This window comes from Hydra viridissima, unplaced genomic scaffold (assembly GCF_058129835.1).
Source record: "Hydra viridissima isolate aposymbiotic clone 2 unplaced genomic scaffold, HvirCarnegie_v1 scaffold_9, whole genome shotgun sequence".
NCBI classification, from domain to species: domain Eukaryota; kingdom Metazoa; phylum Cnidaria; class Hydrozoa; order Anthoathecata; family Hydridae; genus Hydra; species Hydra viridissima.
In genome coordinates, this window is record NW_028324308.1 from 15,239,559 (window position 1) to 15,259,767 (window position 20,209).

The window sequence follows — 20,209 nt, forward strand, 5'->3', positions numbered from 1 at the left end:
AGATAAGAAGATAAGAAGATCTATAAGTTTTGAGTTAAAAACTAAACTTTAAAGGATTATAACATTAAGCCGGATTTCCATTTATAGAATTTTGATCTGTGGGGTGTGTGGTAGTCGTGGGCGAAAATATATAAAAAAAACAACTGGATCTGATGTGCTTTGTTTTTTCCCTTTTATTTAAGTTAACATTTAGTTATTTACATAAAAACTATTTAACATTTAAATCGATAATATAAATTTTATACATAAATCAAAACGAATATGCTTTTAATGTGGAGTCTTTTGTTGCCAACGCAACAGTATATTTTAATATTTTCCGTTCGACTTGATCGATTTCTGAGATACCATTTCTTCTACTATGTTTTCTGTCTGTTAAATATACATCCATCACAAGAGATTGCTCCATCATTTGGTTGATTTTATCGCAAGTTTCGAAATTTTTGTCGTTCCATTTTTCAACTTTATTGACGAATAAGGTACTTAAAAGTGAAGATTTGCTTCTTTTTTGGTTTTTACACAAAACAACACAAGTTGCTTCGCTAATTAATCCTGTTGTAAGGAGATCTGGATTCATCTCTGCAGAATGTCTCTAGTGAAAATGAAAACCCGAAAGAACATTTTTTTAAAGTGATGAACAGATTTTTACGTCCAGTAATGAAATTATTCCTTTATTTTTATTCGTTTTCTTTTATTTTAACAAAAGAACAATAGCGGCAAAAGTTTATTCTAAGTACAATTGGGCACATCTTTTTTTTTAAGCATAATCGGGAACATCTCTTTTTTGCTCTAATGGTTTTGAATAAATCTCCTTTGTCATTTTTTCAGCATTAAACATTTAATGTTAAGCAAGATATTTTTATGACGTACTTCAAGTAAATGAACAGCTGCAGGTGGATCAATATTCTCTAGATATTCAAACTTGTATTTATAACGAGAAGCGTGATAAAATTCTGATAAGGATTATGTGGTTTTTTTTTAATACTTAGGTTACATAAAATAAGCTTTGAATAAAATAATAGATCATTACACCCCATTGACATTTTATGAAATTCTTCAGACTCCAAATTTAGATTTACGTTAAGCAATTTTCATGTGCAGTCATTCATGTTTACATTAACGTACACAAAAAGCATAACGTTGAAATTTTGCTATTATACGAGCTTTTACATGTGTAATTCAAGTATAAGCCGTCGCGCGACTGTAGTAGTGAGCAAACATGTTTAGGAATTTACAGATGATTTAAATACGATTAGATTATATACAATTTATATCCTAGGCTAGGATTATAAAAAAAAAGAAAGCCATGGGATCAGCATGAAAACCTAAGACAAACCGCTGTATACTTTTCTTTTAAAGTGCAACTCGGATTTGAGAGTTGAAACGGCTCTGCTTTAATTCAAATCTACTTGTATAATTTATTTCCCTGAGAGAAAAAAAAAAGGCCAATCAAATTTCTCACACACTAAATAATATTAACCCGTTGGTTTATTAACTCGTCACAAACAAGAATATAATTTGAATATACCAACTACACAAGCGCTCTTCCGACCGAGATCCACTATTATGGTGCTAAATACATTTAATATTTATATAAATTTAACACCGTTAATAAATTTAAGGTTTGTAGTGTGCAATGTTTGTTTTTCAAAAGCAGATTTTTTTAATATTTACAATCCAAATGAAAAAAAAGATTTTATGGATAGGCAGAGGCTTTATATATAGGGCTGTATTAATGGTAACTTCTCGCTATTTCTTTGTTCCTTGACGCGGCTTCAGTGTACATATATCACTGAACATCGACCAACTTTTTTTTGCAATTATTTCTAGAAGAGTTGATTCGAACATGAACTTTTTTAATGATCGATTGAATTCAGTAACCAGACATAAAAGCACTAAAGATGCATACTCCTTTAATTGCGCTTTACATTAATTCGTTTCTTCTCTGAATTGAGTTGAAGTTTTCACGACTTTTCTTTCATCCTTTTGAAACTTTTTTTAGAATTCAACCTGGATCATACAAAACAAAGATTTTTTTAAACTTCTTTGTGTCTAAACCATGGTTATGTTTTTTCTATTTCTAAAAATATTTCTTGCAAATCGCTGTTTTTTCTTATAACACTTCTTGCTAATGGATGTTTTTAAACTCTTCACAAACAAAACATAATGTATGGATCGTTTTGGAGTCTGTATGAATTTATTTATACACAACTTTAATTCGTGTGATGATTCACGAGAGTATCATGCATGAGCGTTCCATAAGTATGTGTTTACACATCAACATCTGTTTCTGCAACAAGAAAAATGAAAAAAAAAATGTTACCTGACTTTGATGATAGATTTTCGGCGAACTATATTTAACAAAAAAAAAAAAAGTAAATGTTAATAAGTCAAAATAAGTTCGCTCGAAACTCAAAGTATAGCTTTAAGAAGAAACAGGTGCCGACCAGAGCTTAGATTACTGATAGTAAAAAGAAAAAAATCTTACTTGCTTTGTTTTTAATTGCTTTGTATAAGTTAGACAAAGCTAAAAAAATATATATATACATTATATACATACATACATACATACATACATACATACATACATACATACATACATACATACATATATATATATATATATATATATATATATATATATAGACACACACACACACACACACACACACACATACACATATACTATTCACATACACATACACATACACATATACTATTCTACAGAAAATTATTTATAAGAATTAAAAATCCTGAAAATTGATTATTGTAAAAAATGATTTGTTCCAAATAATATGATAGCATTATAACAGTATTTTATTTGTAGATTTGGTAAAAGTTTTAATTTAAGAATTTTACAAAATTTAAAAATAAAATACTGTTATTATGTTAACCGCAATACGGAAATTTAATAAAAAACTTTAAAAAACAAAAAAAAAAACCTTTCTCTTCCATTGCTTGCGCCTGATCAGGAGACATAGATTGTATCTGTTTTTTTAGTTTGTTGAAAAATCTTTTTGAACTATTCATTAAAGAAGATCGTGTATGTTCATCTGGTGAAGTGTGGTCAAGTATTTGAAGTGTTTCATTAATTTTTTTGAGAAATGAATTACTATTTTCCACATTTGTGCCTACAGCAGAGCTAGAAGAGTCTTTTAAATTAATTTTATTCGAAATGGAACTAGGTTGTTTAGTACGTGTAATGTTTTTATTTTTATCTAAATCTGGATTTTTACTTAAATGGTTAACTTCCTCTTCAGCTTTTTTACTTAGTTCAGTTAGTGGTTTTGCTCTCTCATGTAAAACTGGCTCAGATTTCATGTGATTACTATCATGAAACACATCGGAATCTTGATCTTTTTTCCCTGATAGATCTGCAAAATAATACATGTAGAATAACATCTTTAGAAAATGCATTATAAGTTAAAGAACATAACCTTAAAATCAATATGTTTCATATATACTTTATATATGTTTCATATATACTAAATCTTTTTTTTTTTTTCCATTTTTCTGCCTTGTTGCATTTTTTTTTTTTTTAAATTTAGGTTGAAAATTTTAAGTAAATAATAAGTAGCTAAGCAACATACACGCTAAACTTTTGCTCTTGGTTTCCTCAAGCTGAATTTCTTTTGAAGCAATCATGGCTGCCAGTTTCAGGTTTTTGATAAGCAATTTTTTGATTGCATCATTTCGTGATTCTTTTGGATCATTATTTGTATTACTAGTTGATTTTTTTGCTTGCTCAGCCTGTAGCATCTGTAACTTTAATCTAAAAATTATCAATTATTATAAGAATCATTAATTATCATTAATTATGATTTGTGGATAGCAGATCAATAGTGTTATTTGCTTATTTTCATTTTTTCAAATTTTATGAACTTTTTGTTGGACAGTAAAATATGAAACAGTTATGTTTCATATTTTACTTTATTACATGCTTTTATTACATATACATGCTTCTTTTACTTCCATCTCAGCTTGCACTATTGAAGACTAATGTTGCACTAGCTGAGTTTTAAATTTATTTCAAGTATTTATTTATTATTTATTTATTTATTTATTTATTTATTTATTTATTTATTTATTATTTATTTATTCATTATTTATTAAATTAATGTATTGGTGATTAGTTTCTTTAAATTACGGTTCCTTTATATTGTGTTAAATTTATTTTTGGTGATTGGAAAAATTTCTTTAGACAGGCTCAAAATGGCTTCAATTTTTATCAAAGGTGGTTTAAAAATTGACTCTGAATATAATCAAACCCTGGAGAACTATGTTGAGCCCTGGATAGATACTCAATTAACTTCAAAGGATGATATTCACAATCTATTCAGGTATTCCAGCAGGACAGCGCTCCTGTTCACACTTTAAAGAAGACTCAAAAGCAACTTCAAGGTATTCTGCCAAAACACTGGTCAAAAGAGCTTTGGCTGCCCAGCACACCAGATTTTATCACTCTTAGACTACTTAGAGCAGACATTCATTGAGCCAAGGGTTTGTCAACATACCCACATCCCAACTGAGTTTACTTGAAGCTATCATAAATGCTTTAGGAGGTACCCCGTGACATAAACCCAAATTAAAATATGACAAGTGTATTTCTAAACAGTTTTTATTTAAACAATTTGTTTCTCCTGCTTCTCATTCATTTTTTTTTTTTTTTTTTATTAAAAAGAAAATTTTTAATTAATTTTGAGTTCACATAAGATATTCATGATACAGTTCACTGGGTTAAGCAAAACTTTCAACTTGGTAATGAAACATAACATCACTGAGGAAAAGCACATAAAATTATCTGGCCCTGTCAAAAAAGTAAACCAGCAATTAAGCATTTAACAAATGTTCCATCAATCAATCCATCAAACATTTGTTAAATGTTTACTTGCCAGTTTGCATTTTAAAACCTTTCTTGAGTAGCATTGTTATAGATTAATGAATAGAACAAATGAAATTCTGATAATCAATTTGTTTCAAACCCAAAAGAACTGATTCTGTTAATAAAAGGGGAGTGGTAATGATTCAATAAAAAGTGATATTGAAAAAGTTTATTCGTAATTAGTGAATGCAAAATTCACTAACAAATTGATGTGCCAAATCAGATGGTACCAGTGTAAATAAGGTAAACAAAAAGATACTTTGATACAATTGTATTTACATGTTGCCAAAAATACATGGTACACAAATTATTAGGCATCAAGATAAAGGCTATGAAACCTTTTTACATATGCTATTGGCTCCTTTAAATTAATTAAATTAATCATATAACAAATTTTATGAAATTTTTCCATTACTTTTAGAAGTAAAAAAGGTTTAGTGTTTAAAAGGGAAGATTTAACATCTTAAAAAGTCATTCGCTGTCATTGAATGAATGATTTCTGATCACTTTCCATATATAAATGAAACAAACAATGAAGAAATATGAATTGACCTCCTCACCAAACAATGAAGAAATATGAATTGGAAAACAACTTTGTGAAAGTATTACAAAGCTGTACCCAAATCCTAACAACTAACAAATTGCAAAAGTTTTTGAGAAGAGGCTGAGATCTCATTACTCATTCTTTAGACTGATTACTTGAAAAATGTACAGAGTATGAAGATTCCTAAATATTAAATATATTATGATGCAAAAACAATGCAAAAAATATATTATAATGCAAAAAATATATATTATGATGCAAAAATAATGCAAAAAATGTGGCTTTTTAGTTAACATTTAAAAATGATTAAAACACAATTTTTTTTGGTCAAGAAATTTCTTCAATGAGTTATATGACTCATTGAAAACTCTTGAAGCAATTTTCTGGGACCAGGACGGTGAAAAAGTAGTAAAAATGTTATATGAGTATTTCAAAGTCAGTTTTGGAAGTCAGTATTTCAAAGTCAGAGGAAGTCAGTTTTGATTTAGAAAATTTTGAAGACAATTGAAAGAAATTGAAACATATTAAAGGCTGCTTTTTTAAAATGTGATAACATTAAGATAAATGTGACAAATACATTAAGTTGATCTGGATAAATAAAATGGTATTTTCCAAAAGTGAATTTTGTAAGATAGTTTGCTTAACAATATCTTCATCTGGTTCCCAAGTCAACTACTGCTTGGTCCTTTTCCGCATTGATGATGATAAGCAATTGTCATCTCTTGTGTTAAAGCTATTGAACAATTGATGGTAATTAAATGTAACCAAAAAATTTAGTCTGAACTTGAGCCTGAAGAAGTTTTATCTATGATGAGAGATACACCTCTTGCTCTGGTGATGGAACCATAGTAATGGAGAGTAGCAAAAAGCAAGAAAGTGAACTAGAGGCTAGAAATTCTGAGAGCAATGAAGAATTTTATTTAACATAATATTGTTTAACTTTTTTTACTCCATTCTGATTATCGTATGGGTGAATACACCTCTCGATATTTTAAAAAAGATTTTTCCAGATATTTCTGTATACTATTCATTCTAAAAATACTTGAATAAATTTTAGAACAATAATTTTCAATAAAGCTAGTAACAAACTAAAAACACTTGAACGAGTTTCAAAATTTTTATTTTTAATTTTCGCCAAAGTGAGAAACTATGAAGTGCAATTGATAAAATAGTGTCTTCACATTCTTGAGTAATGAAGATATTTTTCTATTATTGAATATTATTTGATTGACAGACTTTGTTTGTGGCTCTGTTAAAACATTACTTTATCATAATACAGCATAAACTAGGAATATAATATGATACTGCAAAAAATAAAGTAAAAAAAATTTTCAGACCTTATTTGTTGTAATCTTTTTTTTAAGCGAGCTAACTTTCGTCTATGATGTCTTGCAGCTGTTTCCTGAACCTGCATTGCTGTTTGCCTTGTTTCTTCAAGTGAAGGTGGTGTTTTATCTTGTTTATCAGTTGCATGTGCATGAACTGTTATAGGAGTTAATTGTCCTAAATGACTTTCACTTAAGGAACTGGATAACTGGTTAACATCATGTTCATTTGAATTACTTTCATGTTGAAAGCTTGGTAATTCATCAGGGGAATTAGATTGTTGAGAATCCATTTGGTCAGCTAAATACTAAAAAAATCAGACTTTTAAGGAATTTTTTTGTAACCAAAAAAACTGAAAAAGGAAACTTTTTATAGTATCATAGAAAATATAAGCCATATATATATACAATATATGTACAATATGTACAACATAATGGGAGTTTTAAAAAGTTTCCAGCTTTCATTTATTTTAAAGAAAACTTTTCTCTCAGAGTTAATTGCAACTACTTTTTTGCAAAAGAAAAATAATAGCTTGCAATGAACTCTGAGAGAAAAGGTCTTTTTAAAATAAACAAAAAATAAACCTCTGTTGCATCTAACATTTCTTAACCAGTTTTGCAACATGTTAACATGTTAGTTTGCCTCATTTTGCTGACTTCTTGCCCTTAGTATTATTTCAATCCATCCAATTTTATCAGTAATCACAACTCAATAAAAAAATCTCTTCGTTTGCTGCATTAGAACAATTTTTTTCATATCAGAAGATGCTTCTCACCATCTTTAGAACTCAGCACTTGAGGCACTCAGTTTCCTTGATTTAACATCATTCCTAGTTTTTTTAAGCGAATATTTCTACTAGGATGTGAAGCATTTGAAAAATGCAATTCTTTATTTTCTAATTTTTTCGGTCCAGAACATATTCTATTTTCTATATCAAGCTGCCTTCATTCATTAAGTATATAAAATAGTAATTTGCCTTAAAGGCAGTTTTGTTGACTCAAAATTTTGCATTTTTAATGCAGTAAAAATTGTGCTGTTAACAGTGATGTTTACTGAACGTTAAGACATCTTGAAAATCTTTTCATACCTATTAGTAGTCATATTATTATGAAGCAAGTTGAAAAAACACTAAAACATTTATTTATAAAGTCTGGAAACTTTTTGAAACACACATTTTGTATAAACACCATAAAAGCGAGGAAAAGAAAACCTGTGGATTTAAAAGTGCACTTATTGCATTCTCTGCATTATTTTCAGTTGAATCACCATAGTTATCTCCTGAAAGCCCGAATTCTAACATTTTTTGTAGTTTTTCATCTGAAGAATCTAACTGCCCAATTTCATTAGAAAGCATGTCTAAAGTAACAGCAACATCATGAAAAATATGATGTATATAATTATACTAGATTTCTACTATATTCCACTACATCAATCTCACCAAAAAATATTTATTGATTGTTAACCTTACAAACTGATTTTAATAACATTTTCTTTAACAACATTTTTTTAAAATAAGAGTTCATCTTATATCACCAAACATGAAAAAAGTTTGTGCTTTATTTATCATGTTAATAACAATTTTATTGGGATCTATTTTAAGTATATTACCTCCACCATCTCCAATACCTTGTCGGTCGTCACCAATTTTGTGGGTTTCTTTGTGATGTGGTGTATAACTATTAAGAAGTCCAGAGTCATCTTTAGCATTTGTATCTTCAAAAGAATTCATATCCATTTGACCTACCCCTGCATTGTTCATGCCATCATTTAAATTGCTTTCATAATTGCCTTCTAATGAATTTATACCAAAAAGGGAGTCCCCTTCATTATCCTCATTTAAGCTGCTAAACAAAGATTCTGCACGATTTGACAGTTGCTCTTGACCAATACCAAGAGCATCATTACTGCCAAAGGCACCTTGATTATTTAATCCAAGTTGGTTATTAGGTGCAAACTGTTGCAGTGAGTTAAATCCTAAAGTATTTTTAACAAAAACTGTTTATTTCTTCTGAAATAGACATATGTTCACTAGATAACTAATCTCTCTCTCTCTCTCTCTCTCTCTCTCTCTTTCTCTCTTTCTCTCTCCCTCAATATATATATATATATATATATATATATATATATATATATATATATATATATATATATATATATATATATATATATATATATTGGGTTATGACAAAAAATTTTAAGACGTCATGGATAAAAATAATATTATTAAAAAAATTACAAAATATAAGATATTTTGGTATATCTTCAGAACATTAATATCTCATGATAAATTCATGGGGAAAAATGGCCATAAAGTGTAAATAAAGAATTTTTTTTAATGAGCATTACTTTTACCGAAAAAAGTTTGAAGTATTGATTAATACAGTTTAATAACCTTTCATCCTTTAAAAAAAAAATTATTTAAAACATTTTAGTTTATGATAGACTGTATTTAAATAAAACTTAAAAGGATATCTTTTTTTTTTTTTTACTTTTTTGAAGGGTCCGCTTCGACAATCCTCGAGATACATATCGTCAACAGAAAACAAAGAAAAGAAAGCTTGTTTTAGCAGCTGTCGAAGACTTGTTTAAGCCAACATATCCAGAAGATGACGCTATCACCTATGAGGAGATTGAGAAGCACAGCTTTCTGATGGAAGGGCATCTCAATTCAGACACTTTGAAATTTCTTCCTTGAATAGAATAAACAATAAAAGTACACAGGAATTCTCATAAGAGATCTTAAGAGGAATTCTCATAAAATACAGAGGAATTCTCATAAGAGTACACAGGAATTCTCATAAAAGATCTTAAGAGCCGCTGAGAGATGAATTCTTGGAAAAGAATGGTAGAACGCGTAAGTTCCTAAGTACAGGTGGTAAAATAAGTTAGAACTGTTACCAGATAAAACACGATAATTAGATGTATCGTAGCAGCAGCACAAGATCGACTATAACGAATGTGAGTGTTGTAGAGCTTTCAATTGAGGAATTGCGGGACAACTTGTATTTGCGTGTATCAAATATTTTAGTATTGTAAGTCGCACATTTTTACGTGACCTATTTCCCTAACCAAACTCCAATACCTCCGTAAAATCTTATAAGATGAGTTAAATATATCAGAAAGGAGATCTCCATTTATACCCTTCGAGAGGGGGAGGGGGGGGGGGAATTATATTAGGCGAGCCTTCTAATTAGAGTGATGAAAAAAACTATTTTTTCACGTGACTTTTGTGGACCATGACTATGGCTTAATGGTAGGCGTTTTTTGTAAATAAGTAAGTTTGTAAAACTTTTGTGGTTGTTTGTTACGTAGGATGAATGTTTTTTCATTTCATAAATAAACGAAAATAAATACGTTTAATGTTCTTAAAGAGAAAGAATAAAAAAAAATTCAAGATAAGTAGTCATCCCGAAGTCAAACATTTAAAGTAGGCAAAAGTGAACTTCACGATCGCTGATTTCATGGGAAACTATATGTCTAAACTACCTATTACCCCTGAGCCAAATGCAAATGCTAAAACCTGCATAAAACGGTGAATAAACGGTCGAAAAGATCAATCGAGGTTAATGCAGAGTTCCTCTGACAGTAGACACAACCTATCTGATAAATTTAAACACAATCATCGTCTCATTTAAACTGTTGAGAAACCAAATGCAACAATCAAGTTATGGTAGCAGAATCTAAGGTGTTACGATACAGAGACTGAGAAATAAGACACTATACAAATGTTTTGAGTCTTTGATTGCGTAATTTAGTTGAGACTGAACTGGCTGAAAATGCTTGATGAATTACCATATGTCCGAATAGACAAAGATCTTGAGGACGTGAACGATGGAAATATACTCTCTGTTTTAAGTAATTGCAGTCAAGTTGTCAATCACTTTATAACAATAGCCATTTTTCCATTTTATGTGATTATTACACGAGAGCTTGTATCACGTATATTACTACAGTATCGAGCAGAAAAAAAATTTGTGAAAGAGAGAAAAATCAGTTTAAAACTGTATAGCATGAGATATCCAGTTTGAACTTAAAACAAGAAACTTCGTAAATTAAAGTAAATTTATGAAGCGACTTAAGGGAATATTTTTGCAACTAATAAACAAAACCTAAAAAATCTTTCTAAAATAAAAGACATTATATAAAGCACCAGACTCCTACTTTACCTGCACCACCGCCCAGTGTACTCATCGAATCAGTAGCAGACGACCAGCCACCAAACTGAGGTCCACTTAAAATTGATCCTATTCCTCCATCACTATCGCTCTGAAGGTTAAGATTTCCCATGCTATTTTCATTTAAATCCATACCTCCATTGTGACCAAAACTTCCAAAGCTATTGTCTATGCCTCCGCTAAAACTATCCATACCACGACCCCCAAACATCCCCATACTAACAAATTGTTTCTTTTCTCCTGAATGACCAGATATTTCTCTGGCATCTACAAAATATAAATATAAAGTTTAATAGTTATTTAAAAAAAGATAAAAAAAAACTCAATTAAAGAGGATTAAAGTTTTGAACAAGCATCATGTTTGAACTGTCGGTCTTATCTCTTTGCTATCTCTGTGTTATCTCAATTAAATAAATAAAAGTCAATACATACATTGACTGCCCATCGCTGAAAACATACACACAATGAAAATATAGGTTCTCATTGTTAATCTTCATACCAAATTCAACGATTTGTTTGGGATTGTAAGCTAGATGTCAAGAAAGAAAGGACACATCTTGGCAAGTTTTCAAAAAAGGCTAATAATAATTTTTCTAATAACAATATTATTAATTAAGATATCACCATCTTTGTGGGCATATAACTTGGGAGGTATTCGCAGAAAAATATGCTCAAACATAGTTATTGAAGCGTGCACAAAATAACTGCGCTTCGTTGCTCAAAATATAAGATATAAAGAAACGCCGCTTATATAAAAATAACCAAAGAATACAGTTTCGTTTCGCCCATTCGCAATATTTCAAAGTACTTTCTTTGTTTTTTTCTTGTTGTTGTTTTTTTATAAATTTTTCCACAAACTTTGAATAAAATATTAGCATCTAATTTACTTTAAAAATCCTTTAAAAATTATGCAAGTAAAAAAACTTATTTGACAACACTAGTTGAAAAACGATTTGCTTGTGTTGAAGGTCGGAAATTCCTCTCCAGTTCAAAAGCATACTCTACGTCTTTGTTTTCTCTCGATTTGGTAAGAAATGCATTTTTGTTTTTGAGGATTGAGTAATTCTAAAAAGTCTGTCAAGAGGCGTTCCAAAAAACGTTGTCACCGTGACATCGTTACTCTCTAAGTTCTTTTTACATGAGTCAGAGTTTTTTTGCTGGTGTATCTGTTGATTTTTTTATTTTATTTGGGCGGAAATATCATAAATTTGGTATTTGATTGGAAGTTTAATCAGATGTTTGGTACGAACTTTACTAAGCTGAAAAGGAACTTGTTTCATCTCATTTGAATCATTTCATAGTTGATCTTTTTACTTCTACCTGCTCATACTGACGATAAAACATAGTTTAATCATCGTATTTTTAAAATCTTTTTATATTTTGTTGTTCTTTCTGAACTTAAAACGAGTTTAATTTGGCATCTTAAAATGGCAGCTTAAAGAGACTTGTTTACCGTAAAACAAGTTTTATTTGAAACGTCATTTTCATGTGAACGAGGTATTATTTTCATTTTCAGTGAAGTGTCATCAAGTACTTACTGTTTTTGTTGTCAATTTGGTTTGTGTCATTTTTTTTTTTATTCTGTTACAATACTTAGTCTTACAGGAATTTTTCTTGTGGGCTTTTACCTCACATCCCAAAAAAAGAGTGCTAAATTTCAACTGATATTTGACAGCTGGGCCAGAGTATCCCAGAAGGCTCTGCAGTGCCGAAGTATTCAAGAAAAACTTTTAGTTTTTGCTCTTTTTATGCTCTTTTTATGCTTCTATGCCATCATCTTCCTTGTAGATACAGCGAAGATGATGGCATAGAAGAATAAAATGAGCATAAATAAAGCAAAAACTTTAGCTAGAATCAACAGAAAACGAAGAGATGGAGTAAAGAATTCGTTGATGAGAGGTTCTTAGCAGAGTTCTTAGTATAACTATGCACCATGAAAAATTATGCTTAATGCATAATTATTATAATGCATACGTATGAAAGATGCTGCATTGCAAACAGATTGAACTATTTTAAATTTATTTTCAAAAATTATGACATTGGTTATTTAAAATTTAATCAAATACCCATTAAATAACTTCTCTCTCACCAGCTAAATGAACGCAAAATCATCTGTTCATTTTTATCAAGTTTGATACTCAAAGAGGTAATCTGATACTATAAATGATCAGTTTGCTTCATCAAAAGCGTAACAAAATATAAGATAGTTTAGTTTCGCGTTTAAAACAAATCTCAAATATTTATACATACTGATAAAACAAATTTTTTATGAGGCCCTCTTTGAATCTTGCCTCTAGAGCCCAGAGACACTAGGGATGCCTCTGCATGGATATCACAGAAATGTAGTTAAAGCTATCTTTTACATGTAATTGTTTTTCGTAAAAATATTGTTAAATGATATAGCATAAGATTGTCTCTCATGAGAATGGTTAGCAAACGAAAAAAGTTTCTTTTATAAGTCGATCAAAGTCCAGTTGCAGTTTATGCATATTTAGTGTAAGTTATTCAGCCTGGACAAACCAAACAATGCTAAAACTTTAACAAACTATGGCAGAGCACATGCCTAAGAAAACGTAAATGAACAAAAGTAACTGCTAAGCTTTATTACTATTTATTTTTAACTTGCTTATTACATTTGGACGTATATAATCCTTTCTAACTTGGAAAAATAAGGGCATTGTTGATTTTTACTTTTTTTACACGAGAAAGGATTATAATCCCAGAGCTGAACGTATATAACTATATACGTTCAGTTCATGCAATGCAAGCATAAAGCCTTTAAAAATAAATTTGCTCTTTTTTATTTTAAAAGTTTATCTGCTTTATATCATGTTTCTTTTTGCGGTTGAGAGTTGCTAACTTTCATACTTCAGGCGATTTTAACATAATTCATATAATTGTGGATAAAACATTTTGGGACTTTAGTGCACTTTTAACTTTTTTGCAAATATTTCTTGCTACATTTTGAGTTTTCTTTAAAATAATTAATCATTAAATAAATTCATATGAGAAATTAATTTAATACTAATTACAAAAGATTAAGTTAACATTCGCAATTTAGCCGCGACTATAATTAGTGAGTATTTTTAGCCGCGACTTAAAGCGCCGTCGTTTGAAACATTTAGCACTAAGCATGTGCGTCTCGTTATTTTTTTTATTCGAGACGAGACGAGACAATGATATCCGGGACACAATTTTTAAAATCCGAAAGAAAATTTATTGTCCCGGTTTATAACTTCATTCCGGGACAGTTTATTCGTCAATTTTTTCCGGGACATTTCTCGTCTCGTTATGCTTGTTCCGGTTCATTTCAGAGAAAATGATTCCGAGACGCAGACCCTTATTTAGCACTACAACGCTACAAGTGATTGGTAATTTAAAACGATTCTAAATCCACTGTTTATAAAACTTTTTACCGCGGGATAGATAAGACAAATTTTATTTGCTGCTTGAATGATGGGCAGCAAAATAAAAATCTTTTGTTCCAGTGAGCATTCATAAAATTACCAGTGGTTATTTGTACTTGGGAATCGATGGTGCAGTTGTGAGCGCTTCTTCTAGATGATCCAAAAAAAAAGTCTTTAGAATAGTTCAAACTTAAAAAATCACTTGAAATGTTAATTTTTGTGTTCACATGAAATGTTTGATACACTTGAATATTAATTTAGTATCAGAAAATTGAAAAAAAATTCAGAAAAAATTCCTGTTCCACACTCTTTCCATTTTCGTCACGCGCATTTTCGTTACTCGCATTCTTTGTTACGTAGCCATCTCAGCTATTAGGCAACCATCTCAGTGATTTGTAATCATGTTGCTAACCAGCACTATACGAAAACTTCATGTTAAGACATTTTTTTATCACTAGCATTATTTGTGAGTAGCATTAACCTTCATAGAAAATACTCTGTTAGCATGACTGCTTCATCAGGTAATGGGTATTTGTATAGAACATTATTCGTCTACAATATATCTTAAACTTGTAGACTTACGAGTTGATAAGTTCACGTTTTTTGTATATTGGGCTCTTGTACCTTTATAAAGGAAAAAAATAAACCTATCAAAATCTGTTTTCAAAAAGTTACTTCATGGTGAGATTAAGACAAACTTTTGAATTTAAAAAAAAACTTAACAGGATTTAAAAGTTCTGTGTAACTGTTAAATTAAATGAGCAAATAGACTTAAAAGTTAGTCGTACAAGATCGTTTCAAGTTTGTGGAACGTTTTTTTGTGTCTGAAAGCTATATAAATTATTGAAAAAAAGTTCATAAATTACAGCTTTACACGAAATTTGTAAAAAATTTAACCGTAGAATATCTAATCCGATAATAACGCTGATTAAAACAACCCTTTGTTTTGAATACCTCCTTTTTCAATAAAACAACCCCCTGTTTTGAATACCTACTATTTCAATAAAAATGCAACACTTGATGTAAAATCAATTTATGTGAAGTGGGATCTTTAAATTCGTTTCATATATATTTAATCAGAAGGAAGCCACCTTCATAACTTAACTTTAAACACAAATTGACCCCTAAGAATTGTTCGATACGGTCTGCTTCTTTTTACCAAGTTTTGTCAGATTTGGCCACTTCTAACAAACACTTGTACACTGCTGGATGACCTTCACTTGTTAGTCCATAGTTAATTTACCTGGAACATTTACATCATTTTAAATCAATACAACCCATGAATGATTTCGGTAATTATTGATTAGTTGATTAATTTTTCTTCTTCACAGGATTTGTTTTTTCATAGGAATTTTCTTCTTCACATGATTCTTCGTAGAATTCGTATTCTTAAAAGTTTCTAATTTTCCACTGAAGTCATTTTCGCTAGATTCACATCTTCATTGTCTTTTAAAATGTCGGTTTGCTGTTAGTTGATACTAAATGCAATCAGTACTTTTAGCACAAAAAACATCAGCGGCCACACTTTCACCTGGAGCAACATTAACTTTCTACCGTTGATCATTGGAATTTTTCCCACATCTTTTAAATGATCTTCTTAAATTGTTTAATCTATCAAGGACAGCATCTGATATTTTACCTGTGTTAAGCGGTGTATGTTTAGTATATTGCTTATTATTTTGTATATTTAATGATTAGAAACATATGGTATATTATAGAGTGTGGTATATAAAACATATGGTATAATATAGCGTATACAAAAACAAAGTAGAAATATAGGGAATAATAAAGAATTTAAAAAATGTAAAAAATAAAGGTCTGAAAATAACAATTATTAAAACTACCTTTCAGATTTTTTTTGAAAATAAATAACATAGTTTTAAGGTTTTAGTTTTAAAATTACCGTTAAAAAATGTTATTTTGAATTTTACAATTTTTGCTTAAACACTTTCTGGTATTTTTATTTTTATTGTATTAATTTATTTTTATTATGTTAATTTTGTAAACTTTGCTTCTGTGAGAAATTTAATAAATTATGGAAATTTGTATTTAAAAAACTTGTTTGTAACATTTGAAAAATTGTAAATTCCGTCACTTGGAGATAAAAGTGATAGTTTTTCAAATTTCATTCTTATTGCCAAATGAATGCAGTACGAAGTACTCTCTTTAACAACGCATAGCAAGCTTTCGATCGTTTTCAGTATTTTTAGCTAGCCATACGATGGCTTTCTTATTTTACCGACACAAAATCTCGTTTTTACTGAACTTTAGGCGGATTAACCCAAATACAGATCGCCAAAAATTGCATTAGTTTGCTTCATGTATACTTTAGCTCGTCAGGGTAAGGTAAACAAAATACGCATGCTCAGAACTTTTCAATTCTATTCCGTACTCAAAAACGTTATAAGTGTCTTAATGGCGGAGAGTACTTTACTAAACAAAGCACCCTCTTTTCTCAGCCATTATGTTCTTGTTTAAGGAAAATGTTAGGAGTCCTTAGAGAAACAGTAGGGAAGATTATGAACTCATTTTGATGATGTGGATGTAAATATAGAAAGAGATTTACCTGTTTACTTTTAAAAAAAGTTACTTTTCAAGTATACACGCACATCTAATTAAAGCTGGTGTTTTTTATATTTAAATTAATGGCTAGTAATCAAAGTATCATTGATAAAAGGTCTAACTCAAGAACTTTAAAAAGAGCTTTCTGTGACCTTCTGGATCAAACGTAAACAGTTACTTGATAATTCACAGTTAAATTTACAAAATATTTAGTTTAAACATTAAACTTAAAAATATACTTGTTGTTTGATAACAGTTATTAAAAATACTTTTAGGTCATTTAATGTTATAGTGATTTTAAAAAGTTCATATGGTTCTATAACTCATATTTTTATTCTTAGTTAATTTAATAATGAGCAACTATGATTTAATAGCTAATCAGCCAGTGGTTATTGATAATGGATCAGGTGTCATAAAAGCTGGTTTTGCTGGCGACCAAATCCCAAAATGCCATTTTTCATCTTACATTGGTCGACCAAAGCATATCCGTGTGATGGCTGGTGCACTTGAAGGGGATATATTTATTGGACCAAAAGCTGAAGATTACCGCGGTTTACTAAATATAAAGTATCCAATGGAGCATGGAATTGTTCAAGATTGGAATGACATGGAAAAAATCTGGCAGTATATATATTCAAAGGAACAGTTATCAACTTTTTCAGAAGAACATCCTGTGTTACTTACAGAGGCTCCATTAAATCCACGTAGAAACAGAGAGAAAGCTGCTGAAATTTTTTTCGAAACTTTTAACGTTCCAGCTTTATTTGTATCAATGCAAGCTGTGTTAAGTCTTTATGCAACTGGGCGAACTACTGGTGTAGTCTTAGATTGTGGAGATGGAGTCACACATTCTGTACCTATATTTGAAGGATTTGCTTTACCCCACTCCATAATGAGAACAGATTTGGCTGGGAGAGATGTTACCAGATACCTACAGCTACTTCTTAAGCGAGAAGGGTTTTCATTTAAAACTACAGCTGAGTGTGAGATTGTTAAACAAATAAAAGAACATGTTTGTTATTTGGCATTAAACCCGCAAAAAGAGGAAGGTCTTGATGGAGAAAAAACTCATTATATATTACCTGATGGTAGCACATTAGACATTGGAGCTGCTAAATTCCGAGCACCTGAACTTTTATTTAGACCAGACTTGATTGGAGAAGAATTCGAGGGACTGCATGAAGTTTTAGAGTATGCAATACAGAAATCTGACATGGACTTGCGTAAAACCTTGTACCAAAATATTGTTTTGTCTGGTGGTTCAACTTTGTTTAGAGGGTTTGGTGACCGACTTCTCAGTGAAGTCAAGAAAGTGGCACCAAAAGATATTAAAATTCGAATATCAGCACCGCAAGAACGTTTATATTCTACTTGGATTGGTGGCTCTATTCTGGCTTCTTTAGATACCTTCAAAAAAATGTGGGTTTCTAAGAAAGAATATGATGATGAAGGACCCAGATCTATTACAAGAAAAACCTTCTAATTCAGTTCTGTATCACCTTAGAATTTGTTTTGTAAATTCAATTCTGTTATGGGTTTTGTTGACCTTATTGTGTAATACATCTCTCTTTAAACTCTCTTGCATTTTCTTAGTAATCAATGTTCCATGGAATCTCATTTTCTTTATGACTTTTACAATTAGGCCTGTATTTTTAATTCTATATTTATTTAAAATAAAATGTATATGGAAAAAAAATTACATTAATTTTGATTATGTAACATGTATCATTTACTTAGTAATGCTTTTTTTCTTTTGATGGACTCGCTCACTAAGTTTTTTCTTTTGATGGGCTCACTGTGTATTGTCATACTTTTATATACAAATTATGAGCAATCCATCTGTTCTATGTAAGAAGTGTTTTCGTTTTAAGTTATAAAAATGATTACAATTTCATACATCGTATGAACATGTTTTTTTAAATTAGTTTTCCAACTGGTGTAAATATTGAAATTCAAAAATATTGAAACTAGTTTGTAAGTTTAAAGTTTTTCATTTTTTTTATATTCAAGTGTAAAACATTTATTTCTCAATGAAGGTGAAAATAATAAAATTATAATATTTCTCATTCTTATTTTAAAATTCATTAAACAGTTGTTATTAAAATGTAAGATTAAAATATTTTCCTTTTTTTTTCTTCCTTTTTTCTATTTTTTATTGTTAACTTTAAGTTATAATTTTGTTTTTATTTATTTTGTGTCAGACTTAACACTGTTATATCTGTTTTATTTTTTAGAATTACAATTAAATAATGTTTACACCAAAACCAGGGCAAGTCATCAAAGACCCCTGGGCTCGATTTGAAGCCTGGCGATATAATCCGAGGTTTAGTATCAGACAAAATATTAGGAGCCTTTTTCCTGGATTTACATGGGGTGTTGGAGCATTTATAGTTGCCATTACAATAGAGAAGATTTTTGAAAAAAAAGAAGATTCCCACGATTCCCATCACCATTAAATTACAGATGTTTTGTATATTTTGAAAAAAATCCCCATTGTACGTATGTTATGTAAAATCTATGCATATTCTATAAAGTTGCATTTTAATTAGATAGCATGAGAAATGGTAATTTTTTTTAACTACAAATAGTAAAGGCTCAAAAACTGGATATTTTTTTCCCTTCGACAGAAAAATTGTATTAAATTTGTCTTATTTTAAGTAGAAAATTATTTCCTTTCAAAAAAAAAAAAAAAAAAATTTGATGAAAGATTTGGTAATATCCTTACTTTCGAGTCAATTATTTTTATAAAGATTTATGAGTTTTAATCATGGTCTAATCCGTATTTTTTATATTGATAACAAAACAAAATCTTCAAATGTTAAAGATTTCTAAATGGAAATTTTTACTCTAAGGTTTTTACTCTTTAATTAATCAGAAATTGTACCTGCCTGGCATCACTATCTAAGCCAGTAGTCGCCAACCTACGGCCCGCATTCTTCTAAACTCTGGCCTTCTTTAATCTATTGTTTCTCCGATGATAATGAAGATGGGTTAGGGTTAGGGTTAAAATAATTTTAAAACGGTTTTAATTTAAAAAACCTTACTAAATGTAAAAATTATATAGCACGCTAACTACTATTTTGATTTCAATAGAATAAAATATTAATTTAGAAAAAATGTAGTCTAAGCATCTATTTTACATCTATATTACACTATCCTCCAAAACTAAGGGAACTCTAAAATAAAATTACTGCATAAGGAAACGAAATTTTAAAAAACTCTACTAAACTTTACAAAAGCCTTTACTAGACATACTGTTTGCTAATAAATGTGGAATATGTTCTTGTTTTGTTCTCACTTGTACGAGTCCTTAACT

At 29.7% G+C, this 20,209-nt stretch overlaps 2 protein-coding genes and 1 long non-coding RNA gene across 5 annotated transcripts; 2 read left to right on the forward strand and 1 right to left on the reverse strand.

Moving 5' to 3' along the window:
- Positions 1-150: 150 nt before the first annotated feature.
- LOC145186179 (uncharacterized) lies at positions 151-11,607 on the reverse strand. 3 transcript variants are annotated; one of them, XM_080062279.2, is made up of 10 exons: positions 11,357-11,607; positions 10,916-11,191; positions 8,358-8,723; positions 7,960-8,105; positions 6,761-7,056; positions 3,588-3,769; positions 2,940-3,371; positions 2,486-2,524; positions 2,321-2,348; positions 151-2,007 (listed from the first exon to the last, which is right to left on the reverse strand). In XM_080062279.2, the coding sequence occupies exons 1-10, from the start codon at positions 11,406-11,408 to the stop codon at positions 1,962-1,964; spliced, it is 1,863 nt and encodes a 620-aa protein (XP_079918405.2). In that variant the 5' UTR covers positions 11,409-11,607; the 3' UTR covers positions 151-1,961. The 3 variants fall into 3 exon arrangements, with proteins under 3 accessions (XP_079918405.2, XP_089953158.1, XP_079918406.2); XM_090097032.1 differs by lacking the exons at positions 10,916-11,191; positions 11,357-11,607 and adding exons at positions 9,239-9,439; positions 9,648-9,835; XM_080062280.2 differs by lacking the exon at positions 2,321-2,348 and having other exon boundaries at positions 1,452-2,287; positions 11,357-11,570.
- A 70-nt stretch (positions 11,608-11,677) lies between these two features.
- On the forward strand, positions 11,678-13,691 carry LOC149884243 (uncharacterized). The gene is made up of 2 exons (XR_016455370.1): positions 11,678-11,728; positions 11,893-13,691. It is a non-coding gene; the product is annotated as an uncharacterized LOC149884243 (long non-coding RNA).
- A 3,054-nt stretch (positions 13,692-16,745) lies between these two features.
- On the forward strand, positions 16,746-19,426 carry LOC145185399 (alpha-centractin-like). Its single transcript, XM_080061285.2, has one exon. The coding sequence runs from the start codon at positions 17,246-17,248 to the stop codon at positions 18,374-18,376; it is 1,131 nt and encodes a 376-aa protein (XP_079917411.2). The 5' UTR covers positions 16,746-17,245; the 3' UTR covers positions 18,377-19,426.
- Positions 19,427-20,209: the final 783 nt, after the last annotated feature.

Coding starts and splice junctions, on each gene's coding strand:
- LOC145186179 (XM_080062279.2), bottom strand. CDS start 11,408: ATGAGAACCTATATTTTCATTGTGTGTATGTTTTCAGCGATGGGCAGT. Junction 11,192..11,356: donor TTCAGCGATGGGCAGTCAAT/GTATGTATTGAC, acceptor TATATTTTGTAG/ATGCCAGAGAAATATCTGGT. Junction 8,106..8,357: donor AGGTATTGGAGATGGTGGAG/GTAATATACTTA, acceptor CTGTTACTTTAG/ACATGCTTTCTAATGAAATT.
- LOC145185399 (XM_080061285.2), top strand. CDS start 17,246: ATGAGCAACTATGATTTAATAGCTAATCAGCCAGTGGTTATTGATAAT.